Source organism: Amblyraja radiata, chromosome 1 (assembly GCF_010909765.2).
Source record: "Amblyraja radiata isolate CabotCenter1 chromosome 1, sAmbRad1.1.pri, whole genome shotgun sequence".
In the NCBI taxonomy this organism is placed as follows: domain Eukaryota; kingdom Metazoa; phylum Chordata; class Chondrichthyes; order Rajiformes; family Rajidae; genus Amblyraja; species Amblyraja radiata.
Window position 1 is genome coordinate 30,867,095 of NC_045956.1, and position 24,695 is coordinate 30,891,789.

Here is a 24,695-nt window from a genome sequence, read left to right on the forward strand (position 1 = left end):
TTGAGGGCGTACGCAGCGTTTTGACGTCGTATGCAGCGTCTTGACGGCGTACACCTAGCGTGTGGCATTGCGCGATTACATCACCGCCCGGAGTGGCGTTGCGCGATGACATTACCGCCCGGCGTGGCGTTGCGCGATGACATCACTGCCCGGTGTGGCGTTACGCGATGACGTCACCGCCCGAAGCCGTGCGACGCCCAAATTGAGTCGGCCCGCCTCCTTCCCAGCTGATTGGTAAGTATGACGCAAATTGCGTCACGCGCGAACTTAGCGCGTACTTTGCGCACTTACCGCGAACGTAGCGCGAACTCCGCTTCCGTTTGGTCGCGCCAAACGCATGCAATCGCATGCAAGTGGGACAGGCCCTTTAGTTTCATGAATGGCTCCTTGATCTACTTGATTAGTTCTGAATATGGCTCCCACCCCTGCCTGCACCCCATTTCCAGGGAGAAAGATTGAGTGTTTTTGTTTCAAATTAGCTCCAAGATTACACAGCGTACTAAAAGCTGACTTTGCATATGATGTTGAGGCGGTCACGGTGGAGCAGCGGTATAGTTGCTGCCTTACAGCGAATGCAGCGCCAGAGGCCTGGGTTCGATCCCGACTACGGGTGCCGTCTGTATGAAGTTTGTACGTTCTCCCCGTGACCTGCGTGGGTTTTCTCCGAGATCTTTTGTTTCCTCACATACTCCAAAGAAGTACAGGTTTGTGAGTTAATTGGCTTGGTAAATGTAAAAATTGTCCCTTGTGGGTGTAGGATAGTGTTAGTGCGTGGGGATAGCTGGTTGGCGCAGACCCTGTGGGCCGAAGGGCCTATTTCCACGCTGAACTAAACTAAACTAAACTAAAAAAAAATAGGCAGTGATATATCATCATGTGTTTAATGCAATGAAAGTGCAATTTGCGAATGATTGTGCGTTTATTTTCCAGAGGTGACTGTCGAATGCAAAAATAGGTTTACAGTAATCTCCATCAAGCTCCCCTCCAGAAAAGAGTGCTGCCAGTTTATTGTAAAGCCACTGTTGATGAATGTTGGAAACTTTCTGAGGGATGTGAAGGATGAAGATCAAGGCATCAGCAACATTGCAATCCTTGCAGAAGGTGATTATTTAATGTTCCATTTGAAAGCTACATTTAAATGTGTACAGACATTCTGCTTGTTTTTTATACGTAGAAGAACAGAGTAGATTATTCCGCCCATCAAGCTTTATCCACCATTTGGTATATTAATGTTTGATCCTCAATTTCCCGGCACGATGGCGCAGCAGTAGAGTTGCTGCCTCGCAGCGCCAGAGACCCGGGTTCGATCCTGGTGAACAGGGTGCTGGCTGTACAGAGTTTGTACGTTCTCCCCGTGACCTGCTTGGATTTTCTCCGAGATCTTCGGTTTCCTCGCACATTCCAAAGATGTACGGATTTGTAGGGTAATCGGCTTGGTATAAGTGTAAATTGTCCCTGGCGGCCCTCGGCAAAGGGTTCCCAGGGCTCCGCGATATTAAAATCAGCGCGGCCCGAGGCTGGGAGCTCCGCAAACCACAGCTCCATGATGTTGAAGCAGCAGGCCCAACACTCCAGAACTTTAAATGGCGATCCAGGTAAGGCATCGCCCGCTCCACGATGAATCCAATATGTATTTTAAAACCAACTGTTTAATGACAACATACAGTAGGATCTAAATGTGTCACACTGTCACTGTCGGGTAATCATGGTCCTCTAGTCGTGGGGTGGGGGATTGGGAGGGGGGGGCCTCACAAGTGAAATAGCTTAGGGCTTCTCTTCATCTAAATCCGACCCTGCCTAGTGCGTGTAGGACAGTGTTGATATGTGTGGATCACTGATCGTTGCAGACTTGGTGGATGGAATGGCCTGTTGCCGCGCTGTATCTCTAAACTAAACTAAACCATATCCCTGAATTTTAGTGACTTGGCCTCTGCAGCCTTCTGTGGGGCTGAGTACCACAGATTCATAGATTTATACAATACAGTGTTATCTCTTCATCCCAACTTGCCAATGCTTACGAAGATGACCATCTAAGCTTGTTCTATTTGCCTGTGTTTAGCCCATATTGTTCTAAATGTTTCCTATCCCAATGTCTTCAAAATATTGCAATTGTAGCCACCCCTTCCTCTTCCTCTTCCTCTGGCAGTTCGTTCCACAAACTCTCCACCATCCATGGAAAAACTTTCCTTTTAAATCTTTCTCCTCTCACCTTAATGCTATGTCCTCTATTTTTAGACTCCCTAATACTGGGGGAAAAAAATATTCTGATTATTTGCCCTATCTATGCCCTTGATCATTTTATAAACGTCTAAAAGGTCTCCTGAGAAAACACTCCTAACTGTTGGAGTCTCTTCTTGTAACTCAAGCCAGTCCAGTCCAGGCAATGGTCTTGTGAATCTTTTCTGCAGCCTCTCCAGGTTCATAAGTGATGGGAGCAGAATTTGGCCTTTGGGCCCATCAAGTCTACACCGCCATTCAGTCGTGGCTGATCTATCTGCACAACTCCACACAATACTCCAAGTGCATACTAACTAATGTTTTTCACCACTATAATATGATGTCCTCATTCTTGTAGTCAGTGACACGGCCAGTGATGGCAAGCACGCCATAGTCGTGAGTAATTACTCAGGGTAGGCAGTCAGTCGGCCTTTAAAAAACTGCGCATGGGCAGATCGGTTCTGTAGGCAGTCAGTCGACTTTGGAAAAAATCTTTTAAAAACGCACGTGCGCAGTTTGGTCTCCTCTCCTGTGGGCGTGCGCAGCACCTTGTGCGCAGGCAGTGCAGCACACATGCACGCAGTCCACGTTTATGCTCGTTGTCAGTGAAAGCTTGAATCAGCGTCCACGGCACGTGAGTTGAACATAGTTACGTGTATTATGCGTACTGCGGATGAAAGACACGGGAGAATTATGCCTACCTAAGATCCATTATAAAAATAATAACCATTTAATAATAAATACTGAATTGGGTAAATGAATAGGAAATATTTGCTATTTATATTTAATAATTACCTTTTTATAATTTTAGTCAGAGTAGGCACTGCCTACCTTGCTTACCCTGACGGCACGTGCTACCTTGGATATCTGTCTTCTACACACTCCCCAGGACCTTAGCACGGTTTAACTTTCCAAAGTGCATCCCTCTGCACTTGGCTGGTTTTCGATTCCATCTGCCATTCCTTTACCTGCTCTCCCAGTTGATTAACATACTTTGGTAACTTTAGACATACTTCTTCATTGGCCACTGTACCACCAATTTTGGTGTCATCTGCCAATCTGCCGCCTATATATTCTCATCCAAAATCATTAATATAGAGAGAACATAGGACTATACAACACAGGGACATGCCCTTTGGCCCACAATGTTTGTGCCGAACATGATGCCAAGTTGAACTGATCTCATCCACTATACATCCCTCTAGTCCCTGCACTTCCATGTGTCTTAACAGACCCCTCAGCCCAACTTGCCCACGCCGAACACAATGTCCCAGCTACACTAGTCCCACCTGCCTGCATTTGGCCCATAGCCTCTAAACCTTTCTTATCTATGTTCCTGTCCAAAGTTATCCTTTTGCTCTTAATGTATGTTTAGAATCGTTTGGTATTTTCCTTTACCTTATCTGCCAAAGATAAATCATATCCCCTTTTGGTTCTTGTGTGTAATTGTACATTCCTTATAATTCTCAAAGAAATCCTCTTAGGGCTAACGGAATCAAGGGATATGGGGGAAAAGCAGGAACGGTGTACTGATTTCGGATGATCAGCCATGATCACATTGAATGGCGTGCTGGCTTGAAGGGCCGAATGGGCTGCTCCTGCACCTGTTTTTCTATGTCTATGTTTCTATGATTTGCTTGATGCCAGCTGCTTATACTTGTCATAGACTCCTTTTTCCTGACCATAGCCCCAATTTCCCTCATCAACCAGGGTTTCGTCATCTAGCCAGGGATTTTCCTTCACTCAAAGGAGGAAGGGGAACAGATAATATTTCAGGTTGTTGACTCATCATCAGAACTGAGGGAAGGTGAGTCTATACAGTATTCAAGTCTTACTCAGATGTGGGACTGTGGGCATTTCTTGGCTTGATACCACAAAACCACAAGCGACCAATGGGAATGTAAAGTGGCCAGATCGAAATAACATTTAATATCGAACGATGGGATTTGTTCGTGGGAAACTACTATGAAATGAGATGATTGCTTGAAATACTATGTAAATTCAAACGAGTAGTTGGTTATACATAAAACAAACATGGAACAGTACAGCACAAGAACAGGCCCTTTGGCCCACAATGTCTGTGCTAAGCAAGATGTCATTAAACTAATCTCCTCTGCCCACACATGATCTATACCCATTATTTAAATGGTGTCTAGTTAGGAAAAGGGGAAGTACAACGGGATCTGGGGGTCCTTGTTCATCAGTCAATGAATGTAAGCATGCAGGTACAGCAGGCAGTGAAGAAAGCGAATGCCTTCATAACAAGAGGAGTTGAGTACAGGAGCAAAGAGGTCCTGCAGTTGTATAGGGCCCTAGTGAGACGACACCTGGAGTATTGTGTGCAGTTTTGGTCCCATAATTTGAGGAAGGACATTCTTGCTATTGAGGGAGTGCAGCGTAGGTTCACGAGGTTAATTCCCGGGATGGCGGGACTGTCATATGCTGATAGAATGGAGCGGCTGGGCTTGTATACTGTGGAGTTTAGAATGATGAGAGGGGTTCTTATTGAAACATTATAAGATTATTAAGGATTTGGACAGGCTAGATGTTGCCGATGTTGGGGAGGTCCAGAACCAGGGCCACAGTTTCAGAATAAGTGGTAGGCCATTTGGAATGGAGACGCGGAAACACTTTTTCACGCAGAGAGTTGTGAGTCTGGAATTCTCTGCCTCAGAGGGCGGTGGAGGCCGGTTCCCTGGATACTTTCAAGAGAGAGCTAGATAGGGCTCATAAAGATAGCAGAGAGGGGATATGGGGAGAAGGCAGGAACGGGTTACTGATTGGGGATGATCTGCCATGATCAAAGGTATGCAGTTTATTGCACACGGTATTGGGGGTTCAGCATTGATATGGATAGAGAACTGGCTGGCAGACAGGAAGCAAAGAGTAGGAGTAAACGGGTCCTTTTCACAATGGCAGGCAGTGACTAGTGGGGTACCGCAAGGCTCAGTTCTGGGACCCCAGCTATTTACGATATATATTAATGATTTGGACGAGGGAATTGAATGCAACATCTCCAAGTGTGCGGATGACACGAAGCTGGGGGGCAGTGTTAGCTGTGAGGAGGATGCTAGGAGGCTGCAAGGTGACTTGGATAGGCTGGGTGAGTGGGCAAATGCATGGCAGATGCAGTATAATGTGGATAAATGTGAGGTTATCCACTTTGGTGGCAAAAACAGGAAAGTAGATTATTATCTGAATGGTGGCCGATTAGGAAAGGGGGAGATGCAACGAGACCTGGGTGTCATGGTACACCAGTCATTAAAAGTAGGCATGCAGGTGCAGCAGGCAGTGAAGAAGGCGAATGGTATGTTAGCATTCATAGCAAAAGGATTTGAGTATAGGAGCAGGGAGGTTCTACTGCAGTTGTACAGGGTCTTGGTGAGACCACACCTGGAGTATTGCGTACAGTTTTGGTCTCCTAATCTGAGGAAAGACATTCTTGCCATAGAGGGAGTACAGAGAAGGTTCACCAGACTGATTCCTGGGATGTCAGGACTTTCATATGAAGAAAGACTGGATAGACTCGGTTTGTACTCGCTAGAATTTAGAAGATTGAGGGGGGATCTTATAGAAACTTACAAAATTCTTAAGGGGTTGGACAGGCTAGATGCAGGAAGATTGTTCCTGATGTTGGGGAAGTCCAGAACAAGGGGTCACAGTTTAAGGATAAGGGGGAAATCTTTTAGGACCGAGATGAGAAAAACTTTTTTCACACAGAGAGTGGTGAATCTCTGGAATTCTCTCCCGCAGAAGGTAATTGAGGCCAGTTCATTGGCTATATTTAAGAGGGAGTTAGATGTGGCCCTTGTGGCTAAAGGGATCAGGGGGTATGGAGAGAAGGCAGGTACAGGATACTGAGTTGGATGATCAGCCATGATCATATTGAATGGCGGTGCAGGCTCGAAGGGCCGAATGGCCTACTCCTGCACCTATTTTCTATGTATCTATGTTTATTTAACATGTTATCTTGCTTTTTGGTGTGGCTTAATTTTAATCTTATGATGCGAAATATTTTATTTAGGCATGTTACAAATTTGCCGTGTCTTCCCTGCCGATATAGGCTTAAAATCTATGGCAACGGCAACATTCCAATCGAGCACATTCCAGAAACATCCACTCTCAAGATAATCAAATTGTTTATTTTTTTGCACAATCATGTCAAAAGAACATCTAAATCATCTATATTTTGTGTTATTGACCATCCATGATCAATATTTTCACACTAAATATCCACAGTACAGTTTTAGTCAGATGTATTGTGCAAATAATAATGATTTTGATTATGTTGAGAGTGGATGTTTCTGGATTAATTTATGGGAATTGAACATAAATTCCTTACATTTGGCATATAAACTCATGACAAATTGAGATTTAAAAATCATGTTATATTATGAATTCTTGTGTGAATGGGATCAATTTGTTATTTGGATACTTAGGCTATTTAAAAAATGTAGCCTTCTCTTAAGAAATGGATAGATGTTTAGATCTAGTAATTGATTAGATGAATTTAATTGATTTGATGAAACAATTTTGTGTTGGGTTGTAGCGGCGCCTACTGGCGCACGCAGGTATCGAACCCGGCGTTCGGAAACTGCGGTTACGTGACTCGGGAGGGGCTGCTTGTTTTCGCGCGGTATTGCTTTCGCGCGGCTGTTCAGCACTGGCCACCGATGTGGCCAGACGAGTCGAGAAAACCTCTTTTCTGGAAAGTGAATTTTCGAATAAAGATTTGTTTAAAAGTTCAGTTGTCGTTCTTGAGACCGCCAAAGGGTATTAACTATTTGTTTTAGCGTTTAACTTTATAATTTCTACCTTTTTTTCTGAAACTGCAAATAATAACTTGTTTCTGTTAATGCAGTTTAGTGCTTTTTTTTCTCTTTACATTTTAAACAGATGTCTCTGAAGAAGAAATGCAATCCAAATGCCCAGCAAAAGAGACTGATTTAGACAGCATTCGCAGAGATTATCCGAATTTGGACTACTCCAAATGTGATGATCTACAGGACATTTTTAATGGGAAAGTAGTGGGCAGAAAGGCATGTCATGTGTGGTTTGAAGAGCAAAAACCTTTAGTTTACATTGTCAAAATTGAAAAGTTGAGGAAGAACAAGGTGTGCAGAGTTGCTTATTGGTTACAATCTGAGGAGTATGATGATGCTACTGATTATGATATGCCAATGTACCAGCTAGCAACTGATCTTCTCCATAAAAACTTGGTCTGTTGCCAGAAATTGTAATTTCTTTAGATTAGATTAAACTTTATTAATCCCCTTATTCAGGGGAAATTCTGATGTCCTTGCAGCACACTAATAAAAATACAACATAGTATTCAAAAAGAAGTTCAACACAAAAACATCCCCCCACAGTGATTCCCACTGTGGGGGAAGGCACAAAGTCCAGTCCCCATCCTCTTGTCCACCCAAAGTCGGGCCTATTGAGGCCTCCACAGTCGCCGCCACGGCGCCCGATGTTCTCGCCGGGTGATGGTGCTCCGGCGTCGGGAGAACCCCCAGGGCTTGGGGTGCCAGGAACGGCCGCCTTCCCACCGGAGACCGCGGCTTCCAAGCCAACAGACCGCGCCGGACGGAGCTCCGCACACTGGCGATCTCAACGAGAGATCCCAGGCTCCGGGATGTAACGTTCAGCGTCGCAGCTGGCCGCTCCACAGAACCGCGGCTCCACAATGTTCTTATCGGCGGATCCAGCATACTGGAGTCCCAGCGCGGCGACACAGGAAAGGCATCGCCCGCTCCGCAATAGCGCTCCAGCGCTGCGCCGCCGCCAAAGCCGATGTTCTGCGCCGCCGCCAAAGCCGATGTTCTGGCCAGGTCCCCTCAGGGAAACGTCGCTCCAGGACCCGCTGGTAGGCCGCAAGGACAGGTCAAAGTCGCTGCTCGGAGGAAGGCAACCCCTCCGACCAGGTAGGGACTCGAAAAGCAGTTTCCCCCTTCCCCCCCACCACCCCCCACACATAAAAAGATTAGGCCCCCTGACTGCACACTCAACGTACTAAAAATAATAAAAAAGAAGGGGAAAAAAACGGACAGCTGCAGGACAGGCAGCCGTTCAGGACAACGCCTCCTCCGGATTTAGCTATCTGTTACAGACTTATAGATATAATACTGTTAAGCATTATAAGTTCTGATCTTGAGAATATAACATTTTTTAATTTTCAAGGCAGTCTGGGTGTTTATTACTATTTTCGTCACAACAGTCAATTTTGTAATTAGCTACAATTAGGTAACTAACTAATTGTATGCTTTAATTTCAGGTCATCCAAGTAAGATGTTTCATATTTGTTTCAGAATGCTTCAATCTATAATAACTGAAATTTTTTTTATTCAGTTCTCTTAATTTTTAAGAAAGTTATGGGCTTTTGACTGTCCTCGATCACAGTTTTTGTGTTAAGTCAATGGAAAAGCAATAGGGAACAAGATGTTAATTTCCTAGTATGAAAATGACCATAACCTTTTTAATACTGAAGATATGAAAGTGAATTAGGTATCAAATTAAAGTTATTTTTATGCTATATTTGATGGGATAAATTACAGGCTTGATTTTTAAAATCTCAAAATGTTGTAACATTCCTACTGTATCTTTTTCCCCAATAGTAACAACAAGAAGAAAGCATGTCAAAGGTGGTGTTACTATGATATTAGCTGCATTTCTAAGGCGACATTTCCTGTAGATCCTTTCGATGGTGGGGTGGTCAGTAACCGAGGCGGACCAAGCAATATCCATGACTTTCTGCAGTCTCCTTCGTTCTTGAGCATTCGATTTTCCGAACTAGGCCATGATGCAACTTTATGGGTACATTAGATGAAACGACAACAAAAGAAAAATAAATAGGCAATAGATTATTAGTTACTGGCGTATCAGTACATTAGACCATGTTAGTGCATGGACTAAAGTACATAGACCAGGGGTGGGGAACCTGTGGCCTTCTAGGCCATTAAGTGCAGCCTTTTGAATGAATCTAAATTTTGTAACACTTGTTAAACTCATGATTTAGTTCTAATGCGACTCTAGACTCTAGAAAGCAGTCACAACAAAGTCATTAAAGGTTAGTTAACATTATAATTAACAATTTGATTTCATTTTCTTGAAGTTAGTACATAGTAGTTAGATTTTTACAAATGAATGTACATTTTGAAGTATATCTAATTGAAGTTTCTTCTATGCGGCCTTATTAGATTACAGCTAACTTAATGCGGCATTCCAACATGAAAAGGTTCCCCACCCCCGACATAGACCTGACATAGATAATGGTGCAAAGTCTAACATGGTGCTGTCAAAGCCAGTATGCTGGTCATTGTATACATGTGCAAGTATCTCCTCAACCCTCTGAGGAAGTTGAGGTGTTCATGAGCTTCCTTCGTTATTGCATCAATGTGCTGAGCCCAGGATAGGATAGAAGGGGGGAGGGGAAGACAACGTGGACCCGGAGTGGGGGGACCACCGTGAGGGACAGCGGGAGAACAAAGTGGGACCCGGTGTGTGTTGGGGGGGAGGGGGGGCGGGGGCTCTCTCATTTAGAATCCTCAGCCCTGGGGGTACCCTGTGTGTTGTGACTGTTGCCAGACCGATTTCCCTCTGGGGATGAATAAAGTTCTATCGTACCGTATAGATCACCAGAGGTGAGTACGCCTAGGAGCTTGCAGCTATCTCTTGGCTCTCCACTGCTCTCCCACCAGTGGAAACAGGAGCAAGGTCTCTCTGCTGATTCCATGCATTCAGTACAGAAACTTGCACATCATCTTGTCAAGAAGTGTTGCAATAGTTGAACCAATTTTCATTTATAAGGTAACATCCTCCAACAATAATATTGTGCCTTATCATGAAAAGGCAAACGGGCGTAAATACGCAGTCAGAAGCCCTTCAGTTTATATATGTATTCTGTGGTGCAAGGTAGATAACGGATTGGATTCACCATTTTGTCATTTGTCAGCCAGGTATGTTTCTCAACTCTCATGAATCGTGCTAATTGTGGCGGAACCTGATAGCAACCCAAGGTCACAACGAACCATCGGCTCTTGAGGGCGGCGTCTTGGTGGGGGAGGCGCAAGTCACGGGGTCGGTATCTGAGTTGTTATTTAAGGCCGGGCAACTCCCGTGTCAGCTGAGGAGTAGGGTATTGCAGAAGAATAAACACGTCTAGAGCACACAACTTGTGCCCGACTAGTTTTTGGCTGAACTCCTGCCAGTCCCCGCCACACAATCTCAATTAATTAACAAGCAAATATGCATGGATATGCATTGATTCATGTAATATTAGTGTGTGAATTCTACCTAGGTGTGTATTGAACAGCTATGACCTGAATAAAATTGTGGGCTTGAGATTCTGCATTTCCACAGTGGGATCAACAATAATGACTACTATGACTGCTGTCATTTATGCCTGGCCTTGCATGCTGTATAGACACAAAATGCTGGAGTAACTCTGTGGGTCAGGCAGCATCTCTGGAGAGAGGAAATGGGTGATGTTTCAGGTCTCGACCCGTCTCCACCCGAAACGTCATCCGTTCCTTCTCTCCAGTGATGCTGCCTGACCCACAGAGTTACTCCAGCATTTTGTGTCTATCTTCGGTTTCAAACCAGCATCTGCAGTTCCTTCCTACACATTGCATGCTGTATAATGAGTAAAGAAAGAGAGTAATAAGAGTTCACAGATTTTTATTTTATTAGAATGATTTAACTTTCAATTATGTTATTGTTTTCCTGCAGATGGCACCAGAGTTTCTGCCTCCACTCCAATGTATGTTCTGCTAACAAATAACTTTCAATTAGTTATTAATGAGACAAAGTATTCTGTAATACCTCCGAAAAAAGGTAAGACGCGTTTCTTGATAGTAGTTTGGACAAGATATTTTTATTCATGATGTTTAGTGGTCTTTGTAACCTTTTCTTAAAGAAAGCAAACCTTATGACATTCACATGACCTCCTGTCTCATGCTCATTGTTTGATTTCTTTTTTATAAATCATCCCAAAACTGAACCATCTCAATCTCCAAATTACATTGCTCAGTATTTCTCAATACGGAAAATGTCTCTTTCAATGTCGGTTATGTGGTTAATAAACCATCTCATCTGTTCTGCTGCTGAAAAGGACACAAAGAGCTGGAGTAACTCAGCAGGTCAGGCAGCATCTGTGGAGAACATGGACACAGAGTGCTGGAGTAACTCAGCAGGTCAGGCAGCATCCCTGGAGAACATGGATATGTGATGTTTTGGGTCAAGACCCTTCTTTAGACTGCTGGTTGATTTGAATCGGCTCTGTTTTATTGTCCAATATAACCCAAAAAGATCAATAATCAGATTCTTGCACATTTCCATCAATCCGCTGCCCAGTACTATTTGGGGAGAAATAGATCAGATTTCCACTACACATTGTGTGTATTCTGAGTTCACTCACAAAAAAAGAAAAGCTCTAATCTTACAATTATGAAACAATGTTGCAACAAATACTGCTAGCAGATAGAATACTAGCTTTATTCCAAAATTATACATGTTTCTATTTACTTGAACCAGTTTAGATTGTTAGTTCATCAAAACCTTTCTTTTCAGTCACTTCCCCGGTGATATTTGCACATGTTTCGTGCCCATGTTCTGTCTGATTGAGTCATAGTCATAGAGTGATACAGTGTGGAAACAGGCCCTTCGGCCCAACTCGCCCGCACCGGCCAACATGTCCCAGCTACCCCAGTCCCACTTGCCTGCGCCTGGTCCATAACCCTCCAAACCTGTCCTATCCATGTACCTGTCCAACTGTTTCTTAAACAAAGGGATAATCCCAGCCTCAACTACCTCTGATAAAGTACTAGAATAAGGTCTAAGTGGATATGACTGAATACAAATCATTAAATGCAAATATTCTATCTGCTAGCAGTCTTTGGCAGCCAGCATCAGAATCATTATATCATATCTGTTGATGATGCACTCTCTTGACAAGTATAAAAGTGTGACGTTTAATATGTTCAGTGTTTTGTTCAGTTCAAACAAGTCTTAATACGGGTTTGCACATTGCAATGTATAAAAATGGAAGAGGACCTTTGATAATTGTGTGCACTCGTTGTACCAGACACAGACATCAATCAGTTGAGACTTTATTGCCTTCAATAAAGGATGTTCTGTATAACTCTACATTTGACCATGTTAATTTCTGTGAAGTGCGTTGGGATATTTTGGTATGAAAAAAGATGTGGCTGCATGCACATATTTGCTGTTTCATTGCTTCAAGGTCTTCTCTTTTGATCCACTGAGGGTGGGTTGGTTCATTTTTGGGTGGGAGAGCAACACTGCAGTTGGCTGTAGCTCCCCTGAGGGGAGCAAATATCATCAGATAGCCTATCAACATGCTCCTAGTAAATGATCATGTTGGCATGGTGCAAGAGGAGAGAGAGTTCATGTGAAGCTTTACTGTTGGATTGGATTAATTTCAGGAATTAATGATTCAGGTCAGAAAGAAAATTAGTTATGGGTCAAGTTTAAGTAGAAGTAGAACCTTAGTTTTTTTTTAAGAGATATTGCATGGAAGCAGGCCCTTCGGCCCACCGAATCCACATTGACCATTGATCACCATTTGACAATATCCCACTTTCGCATCCACTCCCTGCACATTAGGGGCAAGTTTTAGTGGCCAATTAAACTACAAACCCACACGTCTTTGGCATGTGGAAGGAAAACAGAGCATCCAGAGGAAAACCACATGATCACTGAGAGAATGTGCAAACTACTCAGACAGCACCTGAGGTCAGGATCGAACCTGGGTCTTTGGCGCTGAAAGCATTGCATTCGGAAAAGTACAACTGTCACACACTGATACTCTACACAACAGGCTAACACTGAAAGAATAGCAATGAATTCCAGACCAAATTGTAACATTCCATCCTTTGAAAAGATCAAATAATTCTAGTATCAGATTAAGAATTCACACGATTCACGTTATCCACAAATAATAAGATATGTTGAAAGTATATTTGCTTCAGAAAGAGGACTAAGAAGAAAACAGAAGGTCTGTAAGGTCACGAGAAAACAAGGTAATGATATAACATTAGAACATGATTGTCATTCCAAGTTTTAGTGTAAAGATTTGAATTTCACTGACCAAGAGCAATCGATTCAAATACCGCCATTTATTTCAGCATGGAACATTATATGTCATTTCCATACAATTTTTAAGTCGGCATATAGATAAATACATACTTTTACGAATGCCAGTTGCAGATCTGAGCACATTGCCTGTGGTTTCGAAAATGTTGAACGCTGCGATCTGTTTTAGGGTTTAAGAGTTCTATTTCTTTACATGCCATCTCTAGAAACACAAGAAAACACAGATACTGGTTTATAAAAAAAGTGCTGGAGTAACTCAGTGGTTCAGGCAGCATCTCTGGAGGACACAGATAGATGGCGTTATAGCACAGCCCATTATATGTAATACTTCAATTCAAAAAACCGTGGCTATATTTAGAAGCAACTATTGTCACTGACATTAGGGTCCCTATTAAGAGCAAGGGAGGTGGTGTTGTTCATTGCTCCATGTCAACTCCGGCTTCTGTATAAGAAGGCTGCAGATTTAAGCCCATTCCAGAGGTTTGATCTCATCTTCTAAGCCAGGGGTCGGCAACCTTTCTGCATAGGGGCCAGGACGCATGTCTGTGAGCGGATGGCGGGCCACATCTATCACGTGTACACATGGATCCCGCCCCGGATGGCAGGCATCAAATCACGTGTTCACAGAAGGTAGACAAAAATGCTGGAGAAACACAGCGGGTGAGACATGCAAGGATTGCATGAGGCTGCCTCACCCGCTGAGTTTCTCCAGCATTTTTGTCTACCTTCGATTTTTCCAGCAGCTGCAGTTCTTTCTTAAACGTGTTCACAGAAGGTGCCGGCGGCTTTGCGAAGGATGCGGTACAGCCAGAGCTTGGCGCTCGGCGCTTGGATGATTACGGGGGAAAAAAATCCGCCTGCGGGCCGGATGATTTCGGGTTATGGGCCTCACTCGGCCCGGGGGCCGTAGGTTGCTGACCCCTGATCTAAGCCATCCTGAATAAGAGGACACTGAACCCAAAATGCCATCTATATGCGTCCTCCAGAGATGCTGCCTGAACCAATGAGTTGCTCCAGCACTTTAAAAAAAAAAACAATATCTGCGTTTTCTTGTGTTTCTAGGAGCTCCATGATGTTTTCAAGTGACATTAAACTTGGTTTTTTGATAGATATATGATATTGCAGTATCTGGCCACCACTCTGGAAATCTCAATTCCCTTGTGTTTTTGCGTTTCTTTAGTAATCAAAGATTAATTGTATTATGGGTTTTGGAAAACTGATCAGCTGATCTGACTGACGAGAGACATAGACGATGATGTAGCAAGATAAAGAACAATGGATGAAAGAAAGATGTGCAAAAAAAGTAACAATGAGAAAAAGAATTTGCATATCTTTCATTTGTTGTTCTTTTTCTCATTGTCGCTTTTTTGCACATCTTTCTTTCATTCATTGTTCTTTATCTCTCTAGATCATCGTCTATAGCTCTTGTTTCCCCTTTTCACAAACTAGTCTGAAGAAGGGTCTCGACCCAAAATGTCATCCATTACTTCTCTCCAGAGATGCTGCCTGTCCGGCTGAGTTACTCCAGCTGTTTGTGTCCATCTTCGGTTTAAACCGGCATCTGCATTCCTTCCCACACAGCTGATCTGATTGCTTGGACTTGCGTGTTAATTCATTTTTGAATGTTTTCCATCCAATACCATAGACCAGGTGTGCAGCGAGCAGTCTACAGAGATGGACAGTGTGAAAGACCTGATCCAAAGGCTTTATGTGGCGTTACATGTAGAAAATCACCAGCTCATCAGAGAACAGGAACTCCTGGAGAAACTGGAAGAGCTAAACGACCAGCGACAAATTATTGAACAGGTCTGTAAGTTAGAACAGGTTTTGCCTCACCATTCTTAAGCATCTTAGCTCTTAATTTGGCCAAAGGTTTTCCATCTGCCAATGCACAAAGCAGTGAGGTTGTGTGTGGCAAACTTGATGGTGTCAGCAACAGAGGTGTGGGACGACAGATGGCACAATGGGCTAAGTGTTCGGCTGGCAACTGGAAGGTAGCCGGTTCGAATCCCGCTTGGAGTGCATACTGTCGTTGTGTCCTTGGGCAAGACACTTCACCCACCTTTGCCTGTGTGTGAATGTGTGTGAGTGATTGGTGGTGGTCGGAGGGGCCGTAGGCGCAGAATGGCAGCCACGCTTCCGTCAGTCTGCCCCAGGGCAGCTGTGGCTACAGAAGTAGCTTACCACCACCGAGTGTGACTGAGGAGTGAATGAATAATGCGATGTAAAGCGTCTTGAGTATTAGAAAGGCGCTATATAAATCCCATCCATTATTATTATTATTCTGTATCAATGAGCAAGTTCATAAATACGGATGACAATGTCTGCATGAAATCCTTCTCTGAACAACCAGTGACTGCTAGCTACGAAATATAGTAAATAGGCCCATTCTGTGGAAAGCGAATCCAAAATGTCACACACGTGACCAGATTTCATCACAAGGTGATACATTAAAATAAATTGTAAGAGATGAATCTTATTGCTATTTTCCTACCCTACGGAATTATAATGCATGTCTGCTAAAGATATGAACTTCCCAGATTTTTAACATTCACAGAGTTTGTAAAATGCTTCCGTGCGAGGCCACACACGTGACCAGTCATATTTGACCTCTGACCCTAAACAAACATTGTCAGCATAACATGTACAAATTTCATTTGATAAACCGAAAAAAATATGAATCATATATACAGCACAAAACGACATACCAGTAATGCTTTCAGAGTTAGAAGAGATGTATTTCACAATTTTTCATCTTTTTGGTCACACACGTGACTAAGAATGGGCCAATGCTGTATGTGGTAAATAACATATACAGGTGCACAACCTTTTATCCGAAAGCCTTGGGACCAGACACTTTTCGTAATTCAGAATTTGTCGGTCTTCGGAATGGAATTTTTTTAGCGTAGATTTTAATGGCTGGCTCAGTGGTAGAGTGCTCGGCTCATATCCGCAAGGTCGCTAGTTTGCGCCTTGATCCTGGCAGTTACTCGATCGCGAGTTTGAGTCTTCAATGTCGTTTTTTCTTGCAGAATAAATGTTTGTATGAAATACAGTGTAGGAGAAGTGTACTGACTGTGTGGGCAGAACTTTGGAAGTGATTGCCCACCAGTCTAAAAAGCCGCTGTGTCTCCCTGTCCCTGGGATAGCAGGGGGCGATCAAACAGCACAATACCCCCCTCCCCCTCCAACTCCAGAGGAATCCGCTCCCCGATGGGCCGCTACCAAAGATCATAGAGGAGCTCCTCTATGATCTTTGGCCGCTACAGCGACAAGTGGCAGTTCGCCCACAGCCCGAGCTGCGCCCCCTCATCCGCCACCCCAAGAACAAGACGTACCTTGCACACCATCAGCTTCTGCCCCTACGTGTTCCTCTGGAGTTGGAGCGGGGCTGGGCTGGAGTTGCTGCTGGCTGTGGGTCTCTGGGATCTCCATGCTTGCAGTGGGCCTGGGGGTCGGTGGGCGGCGGTGGGAGCTGTGGACCTACGGACATACCTCCGTGGAGCTAGCCAGCTTCGGAGCGTGGAGAGTTGCGGGGGAGAGCTGCTGCGACCCGACTCCGGTGGATGGTGACACCGGGAGCTCGCGGGTCTCCGGTGGGAGACTGCTTTGCGGGGCACCGGCAGCGGCGACTTCTCCCGCCCGAATTACGAGGTTGAGAGCAAACATCATAGAGGTTGAGAGTGACCTGGAGGGGGGCCTTACAACGCCCGGCGCGGCTGTAAATTGCCGCGGACTTGCTAGCGCCCGCCGGGGGCTCCAACATCAAGACCGGGGCAGGGCCCTACATCTCCCGGCGTGGCTTTGAGTGGCCGCTCCCCGATGGGCCCCTACGACGCCCCGAGCTGCGCCCCGTCATCCGCAACCCAGGTTCCTCTGTAGTTGGAGTGGGGCTGGGCTGGGCTGCTGTTGGCTGTGGGTCTCTGGGATCTCCGTGCTTGCGGTGGGCCTGGTGGTCGGTATCTAATTGGTCCTGACACGGTCCTGCTGCAATCGCCGACGTGAAGACAGTGCAAAGCCCCCGCGCCGGTGCAATGGGCGGGGACCTGGAGAGGGGAGGGAAGGGGTCACACACATGGCCGGGAAGCAGAGGGGTGTAGGTGGGGTGATACTGAAGCGAGCGACAATCTGCTGCTGCCTGCCCCGCTGAATTAAAAAGTTCCCACGCAAGACTCACGAAACACTGTATATCGTGAGTCCACCGTGGGAACTTTTTAACTCAGCGGGCAGGCAGCAGCATATTGTCAATTATTAACCCTCCCGCGCAATATACCCTCATCTTCTCTTTTATGAATGGGGATTTAGTTCCCCTTTCTTCGAGGACCGACCGGAGGTTTCGCTGTCACCTCTGCGGGCCGCCCTCGGTGAACGTTTTCAAGGACCTTTCTTCAAGGACCGAAAAAATGGCCGCTATTCGGAGGTTTTCGTTATTTGGATCTTCGGATAAAAGGTTGTGCACCTGTAGTAGTAAAATGAAATGGTTAAGAATATCTCAGGTGGGTGACCAGTTGGAGTGAGGTACGTTTATTCATTAGTCAGGACTGTTTTATTGTCATGTGTCCCAGATAGAACAATGAAATTCTTACTTGCAGCAGCACAAACAGAATATGTAAACATAGTACACTGTAAACAATATAATAAACAAGAAAAAAAGTTATGTGTGTGTACCTATATATACACACATACTCATATATGCACATACATACAGACTGTCATCTTGTTTGTTTGTGTATATATATATATATATATATACTAGACTAAGTGGGACCCGTTGGGTCCCATGTTCACACGGGAGGGTTGGTCCCCCAACGCAATATTCCACCTCTCCACCAATTCCAATATTGGTGGCCAGTGGGGGGGCTTTCTGGAGTGCTGGTTTGGGTTCTTGGGGTGGCAGCTCAGTCCCTCAAGCCTGATCTGCTGGCAGCTCACTCACGGCATTGGGCTGGTAGTTGACTCATGACTATTCCTTGAAATTCCTTTTCAAGCAAGGTGCAAGGCCACCAAATTCAAATCCATGTTCCTACCATTTCAAGCAGGGTGCAAGGCCACCAAATTAAAGTGCAGTTTCCTACCACTTCAAGCAGGGTGCAAGGCCACCGAATTCAAGTGCAGTTTCCAACCACTTCAAGCAAGGTGCAAGAAAGCCACCAAATTCAAGTGCAGTTTCCAACCACTTCAAGCAGGGTGCAAGGCCACCGAATTCAAGTGCAGTTTCATACCATTTCATGCAGGGTGAAACCACCATAAAACCACACAAAACACCAAACTCACAGTTCAGTAGACATTCAGTGTGTTCAGTTGATTCACAGCTCAGACAGTCGTGACCTCTCCCTCCCCCATCATGCAGAGACTGAGCCACACCCACACTTCCGGGTTTTATAACCCCTCCCCCTCCCACCAGAAAAGGTGTGGCTTTCATGGCGTGATTGATAGGAGAGAGATTCTCAACATTTTTTAAACTAATAACACTTTTATTTTTCATTGATGGGAAAAATTCTCTGCACCTGCTCAGCGGAGGGGGACTGAGTAAGATGGCCAAAAATCACAGCCGTAAGTGGTAGCGTTTTATCTAAAATCAATATACAGTGCAAACAGGAAGCAAGTGCAATTGCAGTAGTTCATAAAGCCAACCGTACATGTACTGTAAGGCATTTTTATACAGTGATGCAAATGCCTGCAGGATCAGTGCTCTCTACAGAACCTAGTGCCAATGCCAAGCATTGGGGCGCACTACATTTTTAATCTAATAAACTACAATGTTTATTCTTGATCAATTGTAGACTAATGAGCAACTAAAACTTTCATACCTCCAGACGAGGTCGCAGTTATATCTGAAAGCTGAAGCTAAATCCGGTCGATTCATGTGGACAGCTTTGGGTCTGATGGCCACTCAAGGTGGAGCATTGGCTTGGCTAACATGGTGGGTCTACTCCTGGGACATCATAGAGCCCGTCACCTACTTCATCACATATGGGAGTTCTTTGGCCTTTTACGCATACTTCCTCATCACGCGCCAGGTAATTTCTGTTTTTTTTCAATCTTTAAGCTTCAAACGGTTGGGGTGTGGGTGGGATAAAAGGAATGATGATATAAACTAAATGACACAATCTCAAAGGATGTGGAGTACATACTGTATGCGTAAATCTTTGACAATTGCAAGACATAGAACTATAGAAACATAGAAAATAGGTGCAGGAGTAGATCATTCGGCCCTTCGAGCCAGCACCGCCATTCGATATGGTCGTGGCTGATCATCCAGAATCAGTACCCCGTTCCTGCTTTATCCCCCATATCACTTGATTCCGTTAACCCTAAGAGCTAAATCCAACTCTCTCTTGAAAACATCCAGTAAATTGGCCTCCACTGCTTTCCGTGGTAGGGAATTCCACAGATTCACAACTCTCTGGGTGAAAAAGTATTTCCTCATCTCAGTTCTAAATGGCCTACCTCTTATTCTTAAACTGTGACCCATGGTTCCGGACTCCCCAAACATCGGGAAGATTTTTCCTGCTTCCAGCCTGTCCAATCCCTTAATAATTTAATATGTTTCTATAAGATCTCCTCTCATCCTTCTAAATCCCAATGAATATAAGCCCAGTCGATCCATTCTTTCATCATATGTCAGTCCCGCCATCCCGGGAATTAACCTAGTGAACCTACGCTGCACTCCCTCAATAGCAAGAATGTCCTTCCTCAAATTAGGAGACCAAAACTGCACACAATACTCCAGACGTGGTCTCACCAGGGCCCTGTACAACTACAGTAGGACTTCCTTGCTCTTATACTCAAATTCTCTCGCTAAGAAGGTTAAAATGCCGTTTGCTTTCGGCACTGCGTGCTGTACCTGCATGCTTACTTTCAGCATTGTATTATGAAACTAGAGATTGCAAGAGTTGTACAAAAGATACAATATGGAAACAGTCCCTCTTGCCCACCAGGTTCACATCAACCATCACGCTAATTCGAAGCCAATCTCATATTTCTATCCTGCCCCACAATTTTATCAACTGATTCTCCCACTCGTCTATTTTGACATGTAGCCAATTAAATAGCTAACCAATCTGCGAGTGAAGATAGACACAAAATGCTGGAGTAACTCAGCGGGACTGGCAGCATCTCTGTAGAGAAGGAATGGGTGACTTCGGGTCGAGACCCTTCTTCAGACGGTAGTGTTCAGACTGAAGCAGACTTTAGAATGTGTGAGTGAACTAGACTACCCAGAGGAAGCCCATGCTTTCCAGGCGAGTGACCAAAAACTCTGGTGATTCATGGAAACCTTGGGTGGGGAATAAAGTCACCAGAGGTTTCCGTTCAGGTTTCCTAAGTGGGACAGGGGCATTAGGATGAGGTGGATTTGCTATGGTCAGAGGGTGGTGAATCTGTGGAATTCTTTGCCACAGAAGGCTGTGGAAGCCAAGTCAACGGATATTTTTAAGGCAGCGAGAGATAGATTCTTGATAAGTACGGGTGTCAGGGGTTATGGGGAGAAGGCAGGAGAATGGGGTTAGGAGGGAGAGATAGATCAGCCATGATTGAATGGTGGAGGAGACTTGATGGGCCGAATGGCCTGATTCTTCTCCTATCACATGACAAGATATGAGATATTGAGGAAAAACTTCCAAGCAAAGGAATAGTTATGGAACCCTGGATGTCAGATTAACGAAAGCGGAGTTGATCAGGGCCTTTACAAATGAATTGATGACACAGTAGAAGAGACATGAACAGTAGTGACTGATAGGCCATGTGGTGCTTGTGTCTGCCCACCGTTCCATGATATGATTGCTGATTTGATCTCGGCTTCGCCTCCATTTTAGTTGGCTGATCCCCATAACCTTTGAATCCACCATAGCTCAAGGTCACCATATCTACAGTGGTCAGTTGCAGCCTAAAATTGGTTCAGTGATTCAGCCTCCGGCTTTCTTGGGTAGAGAATTCCAAAGATGCACAGCCCTCCAGAAGAAATAATTCTGCCTCATCCCAGACAGGTCCACGGATAGGACAGGTCTGGAGAGACATGGACAAATGTGGGCAGGTGGGACTAGTGTAGCTGAGGCATGTTGGTCTGTGTGGGCAAATTGGGCCGAAGGGCCTGTCTCCACACTGTATCACTCTATGACTCCCATGATCGAAAGCATCTCAGCATCTGAGTCACCCTCAAGTCACTTCACAGCTTGGAAGCACATGAGGTATCAGCGATGTGCGTCTCTTGTAGAAGGCGGACATCAGCATTAAGGTCCTTAGCAGATCTTGAGATGTATTCATTCTTTGCCCTGGACATTCCTTCCACATTTAGACAATAGACAATAGGTGCAGGAGTAGGCCATTCGGCCCTTCGAGCCAGCACCCGCCATTCAATGTGATCATGGCTGATCATCCCCAATCGGTACGCCATTCCTGCCTTCTCCCCATATCCCCTGACTCCGCTATCTTTAAGAGCCCTATCTAGCTCTCTCTTGAAAGTATCCAGAGAACCGGCCTCTACCGCCCTCTGAGGCAGACTCACAACACTCTGAGAGAAAAAGTGTTTCCTCGTCTCCGTACTAAATGGCTTACCCCTTATTCTTAAACTGTGGCCCCTGGTTCTGGACTCCCCCAACATCGGGAACATGTTTCCTGCCTCTAGCATGTCCAAACCTTTAATAATCTTATATGTTTCAATAAGATACCCTCTCATCCTTCTAAACTCCAGAGTGTACAAGCCCAGCCGCTCCATTCTCTCAGCATATGACAGTCCCGCCATCCCGGGAATTAACCTTGTAAACCTACGCTGCACTCCCTCAATAGCAAGAATGTCCATCCTCAAATTAGGGGACCAAAACGGCACACAATACTCCAGGTGTGATCTCACTAGGGCCCTGTACAACTGCAGAAAGACGCTTTGCTCCTATACTCAACTCTAGCTGGTAGATGAGTAGAGATTTCCCGATGCTGGGAAGGGCTGTTTGGGTTACGAGTCACTAGTAGCATGTTCAAAAGTGAAATCAAAACACTACATCTATTTGTCTGTGCACGTCGGCTTGATTGCATTAGTCGAAACAGGGTGGACCACGTGAAGATTGCAGTCTCTTCCGTTAAATCTCTGGAAGACTTTGACTCCAAGACTGAGTGGCGCAGAGCCTGGAAAGATGCCAACACCAACAACGGAGAGGTCATCACAGACCCCACAGCGAAACCACCGGGTTTTGACCTCCATCGCAAGCAATGGCTAACCCTGAACAGAATCCGCTCCATCCATGCAAGAACAGTGCGTCACCTGCATAAGTGGGGGATGACAGACAGCCCTGCTTGCGACTGCAGATATCCAGACCAGACCATCCCACACATCGTGAATGACTACTCACTGAGGCTTTTCCCTGGTGGCATCAAAGCCATTCAACCAGTAGCTGATGCTGTCCTGGCCTGGACGTCTACCCTTCATCTACAACTTTAGGCTGTGCACGCCATACGCAAGAAGAAGTCACTTCAGAATATTTTGCTTTCAATAAGAACACCTCTCATTCTTCTAAAGTCCAGTGGGACACAGAGAACCAGGAGACTGCAGATGCTGGAGTCGGGAGCAAGCAAAAAAATGACTGGAAGACCTCAGCAGGTCAGGCAGCATCTTTGCAGGCAGACGGATGCTCAACATGTTGAGTTGAGACCCCGTATCATGGCTGAGAGTGTAGAGGGGGGATAGTATAAATAAATGAGGGGGGGGGGGGAGGGGAGTGAGGTGGGAGCTGGCAGGTGCTATTTGGAACCAGGTGAGGAGAGGATCGATGGGCAGATGGAGTTGGGTAAGGGAGGGTGGAGGTAGAGACAGATCAGTATGTCATCAGTGGTGACAACAAAGGTCTCCTTGTTGCAAACCATTTCAAGGTTTCAAGGTCAGTTTATTGTCACATGTACCAGTTAAGGTACAGTGCAATTTTTGAGTTACCATTTCAACTCCCCTTCCCATTCCCGCACTGACCTTCCTGTCCTGGGTCTCCTCAATTGCCAGAGAGAGGTCACACATAGACAGGAGGAACAGCACCTCATATTCCGCTTGGGTAGCCTACAACCCTGTGGTATGAACCTTGCATTCTTCAACTTCAGGCAATTTCATCACACTTTTCTCCTGGGTGGATCAGTAGGAGAGAGATAGAGAGAGAAACACGGTGTGCGGGCTACCTGAAAGTGCAACATTTAATATTTTACCATTAGTTTGTACACTAGCCGGCCAGAATATGAAGTGTCAATCTTCTAGTTTGCATTTGGCTTCAGTGAGAAGGTCGAGGATGAACTGTTGGTGTGGGCAGGGGAGTTGAAGTAACTGGGAGCTCAAGATGGGGTGGGAGATTACAACCTTCACGTGGTCCGCCCTGTTTCGACGAATGCAATCAACCCGGCGTGCACAATCAAATAAGATCAGATAGAACAAGTTGTCCTACAACTTTAGGCTGCACGCCATATGCAAGAAGAAGAAGTAGCTCAAGATATTACCATATTGGACTGAGTGCAGGCACTTGGGAAAAGCGCATGCTCACTCTGGGCTTTGTCTACAATGTAGAGAAGGCCACATCGCAAGCAACAAATGCAGGAGACAAGTTTGGAGGAGGTGCCTGTAAATCTCTGTTTCACTTGGGAGCTGTTTAGATCCCTAAAATCTGCCATTCATATCTACCATTGGACTTTTACTCTTATTATTATCCGTAGTTTAGGGAAATAAGGATTGACAATAAATGTCGACATTGCCAGAAGTTTACTCACACAGTGAACTATTAAACGTTTTCAGTGTCTATATAGTTTTGCTTGTGCATTACATGTAATTTTTATAGTTTACTTAAATTGTGTTTCTTTTTCCAAGGATTGTGCATACGGTGAGATAAAAGACAGACAGATGCTTCAATACTTTTACCGGATTGCCAAAAGACGTAGATTTGACGTGGATAGGTACAACAGAATCAAGGAGGAGATAGATGAGGTTAGGTATCATTAGATTCAAAGCATGAATTTGTTGATCCCATTCTGCTCATCTTTCTATCGCTGCTGTCTTGGGCACAGCCACAGGTCAACTATCACTATCCTGTGCCTTCTCTTTGCTTTTCCTCCAGATTGTTGAATCCTCCAGATTGTTTACCAGCAAACAAGATGCTTATCATCCACAGTCAAAAATTTCAGATGATTCCACTTATATCCAAGCTGCCATTGAAACTTTGATCAAAGAAGTTGACCATGTTCCTTACTGAAGTACCCCGTGTAACTCGATTGTTGGCTTAGTCATAAGTTATAGGAGCAGAATTAGGCCATTTGGCCCATCAAGTCTACTCCGCCATTCAATCAGGGCTGATCTATCTTTCCATCCAAACTCCATTCTCCTGCCTTCTCCCTTGACACCCGTA

The 24,695-nt window shown here is 45.0% G+C and overlaps 1 protein-coding gene across 2 annotated transcripts in view; it reads left to right on the top strand.

The window, feature by feature from the left end:
* Positions 1–24,695, top strand: part of LOC116972096 (calcium uniporter regulatory subunit MCUb, mitochondrial-like) — a 58,765-nt gene that overhangs the window by 30,726 nt on the left and 3,344 nt on the right. For both annotated transcript variants that reach the window (XM_033019441.1, XM_033019449.1), the window contains exons 3-7: positions 931–1,101; positions 10,945–11,049; positions 14,975–15,135; positions 19,146–19,349; positions 24,161–24,277. In XM_033019441.1, coding sequence (XP_032875332.1) covers positions 931–1,101; positions 10,945–11,049; positions 14,975–15,135; positions 19,146–19,349; positions 24,161–24,277 — 758 coding nt within the window. The remainder of the gene's footprint in view (positions 1–930; positions 1,102–10,944; positions 11,050–14,974; positions 15,136–19,145; positions 19,350–24,160; positions 24,278–24,695) is intronic.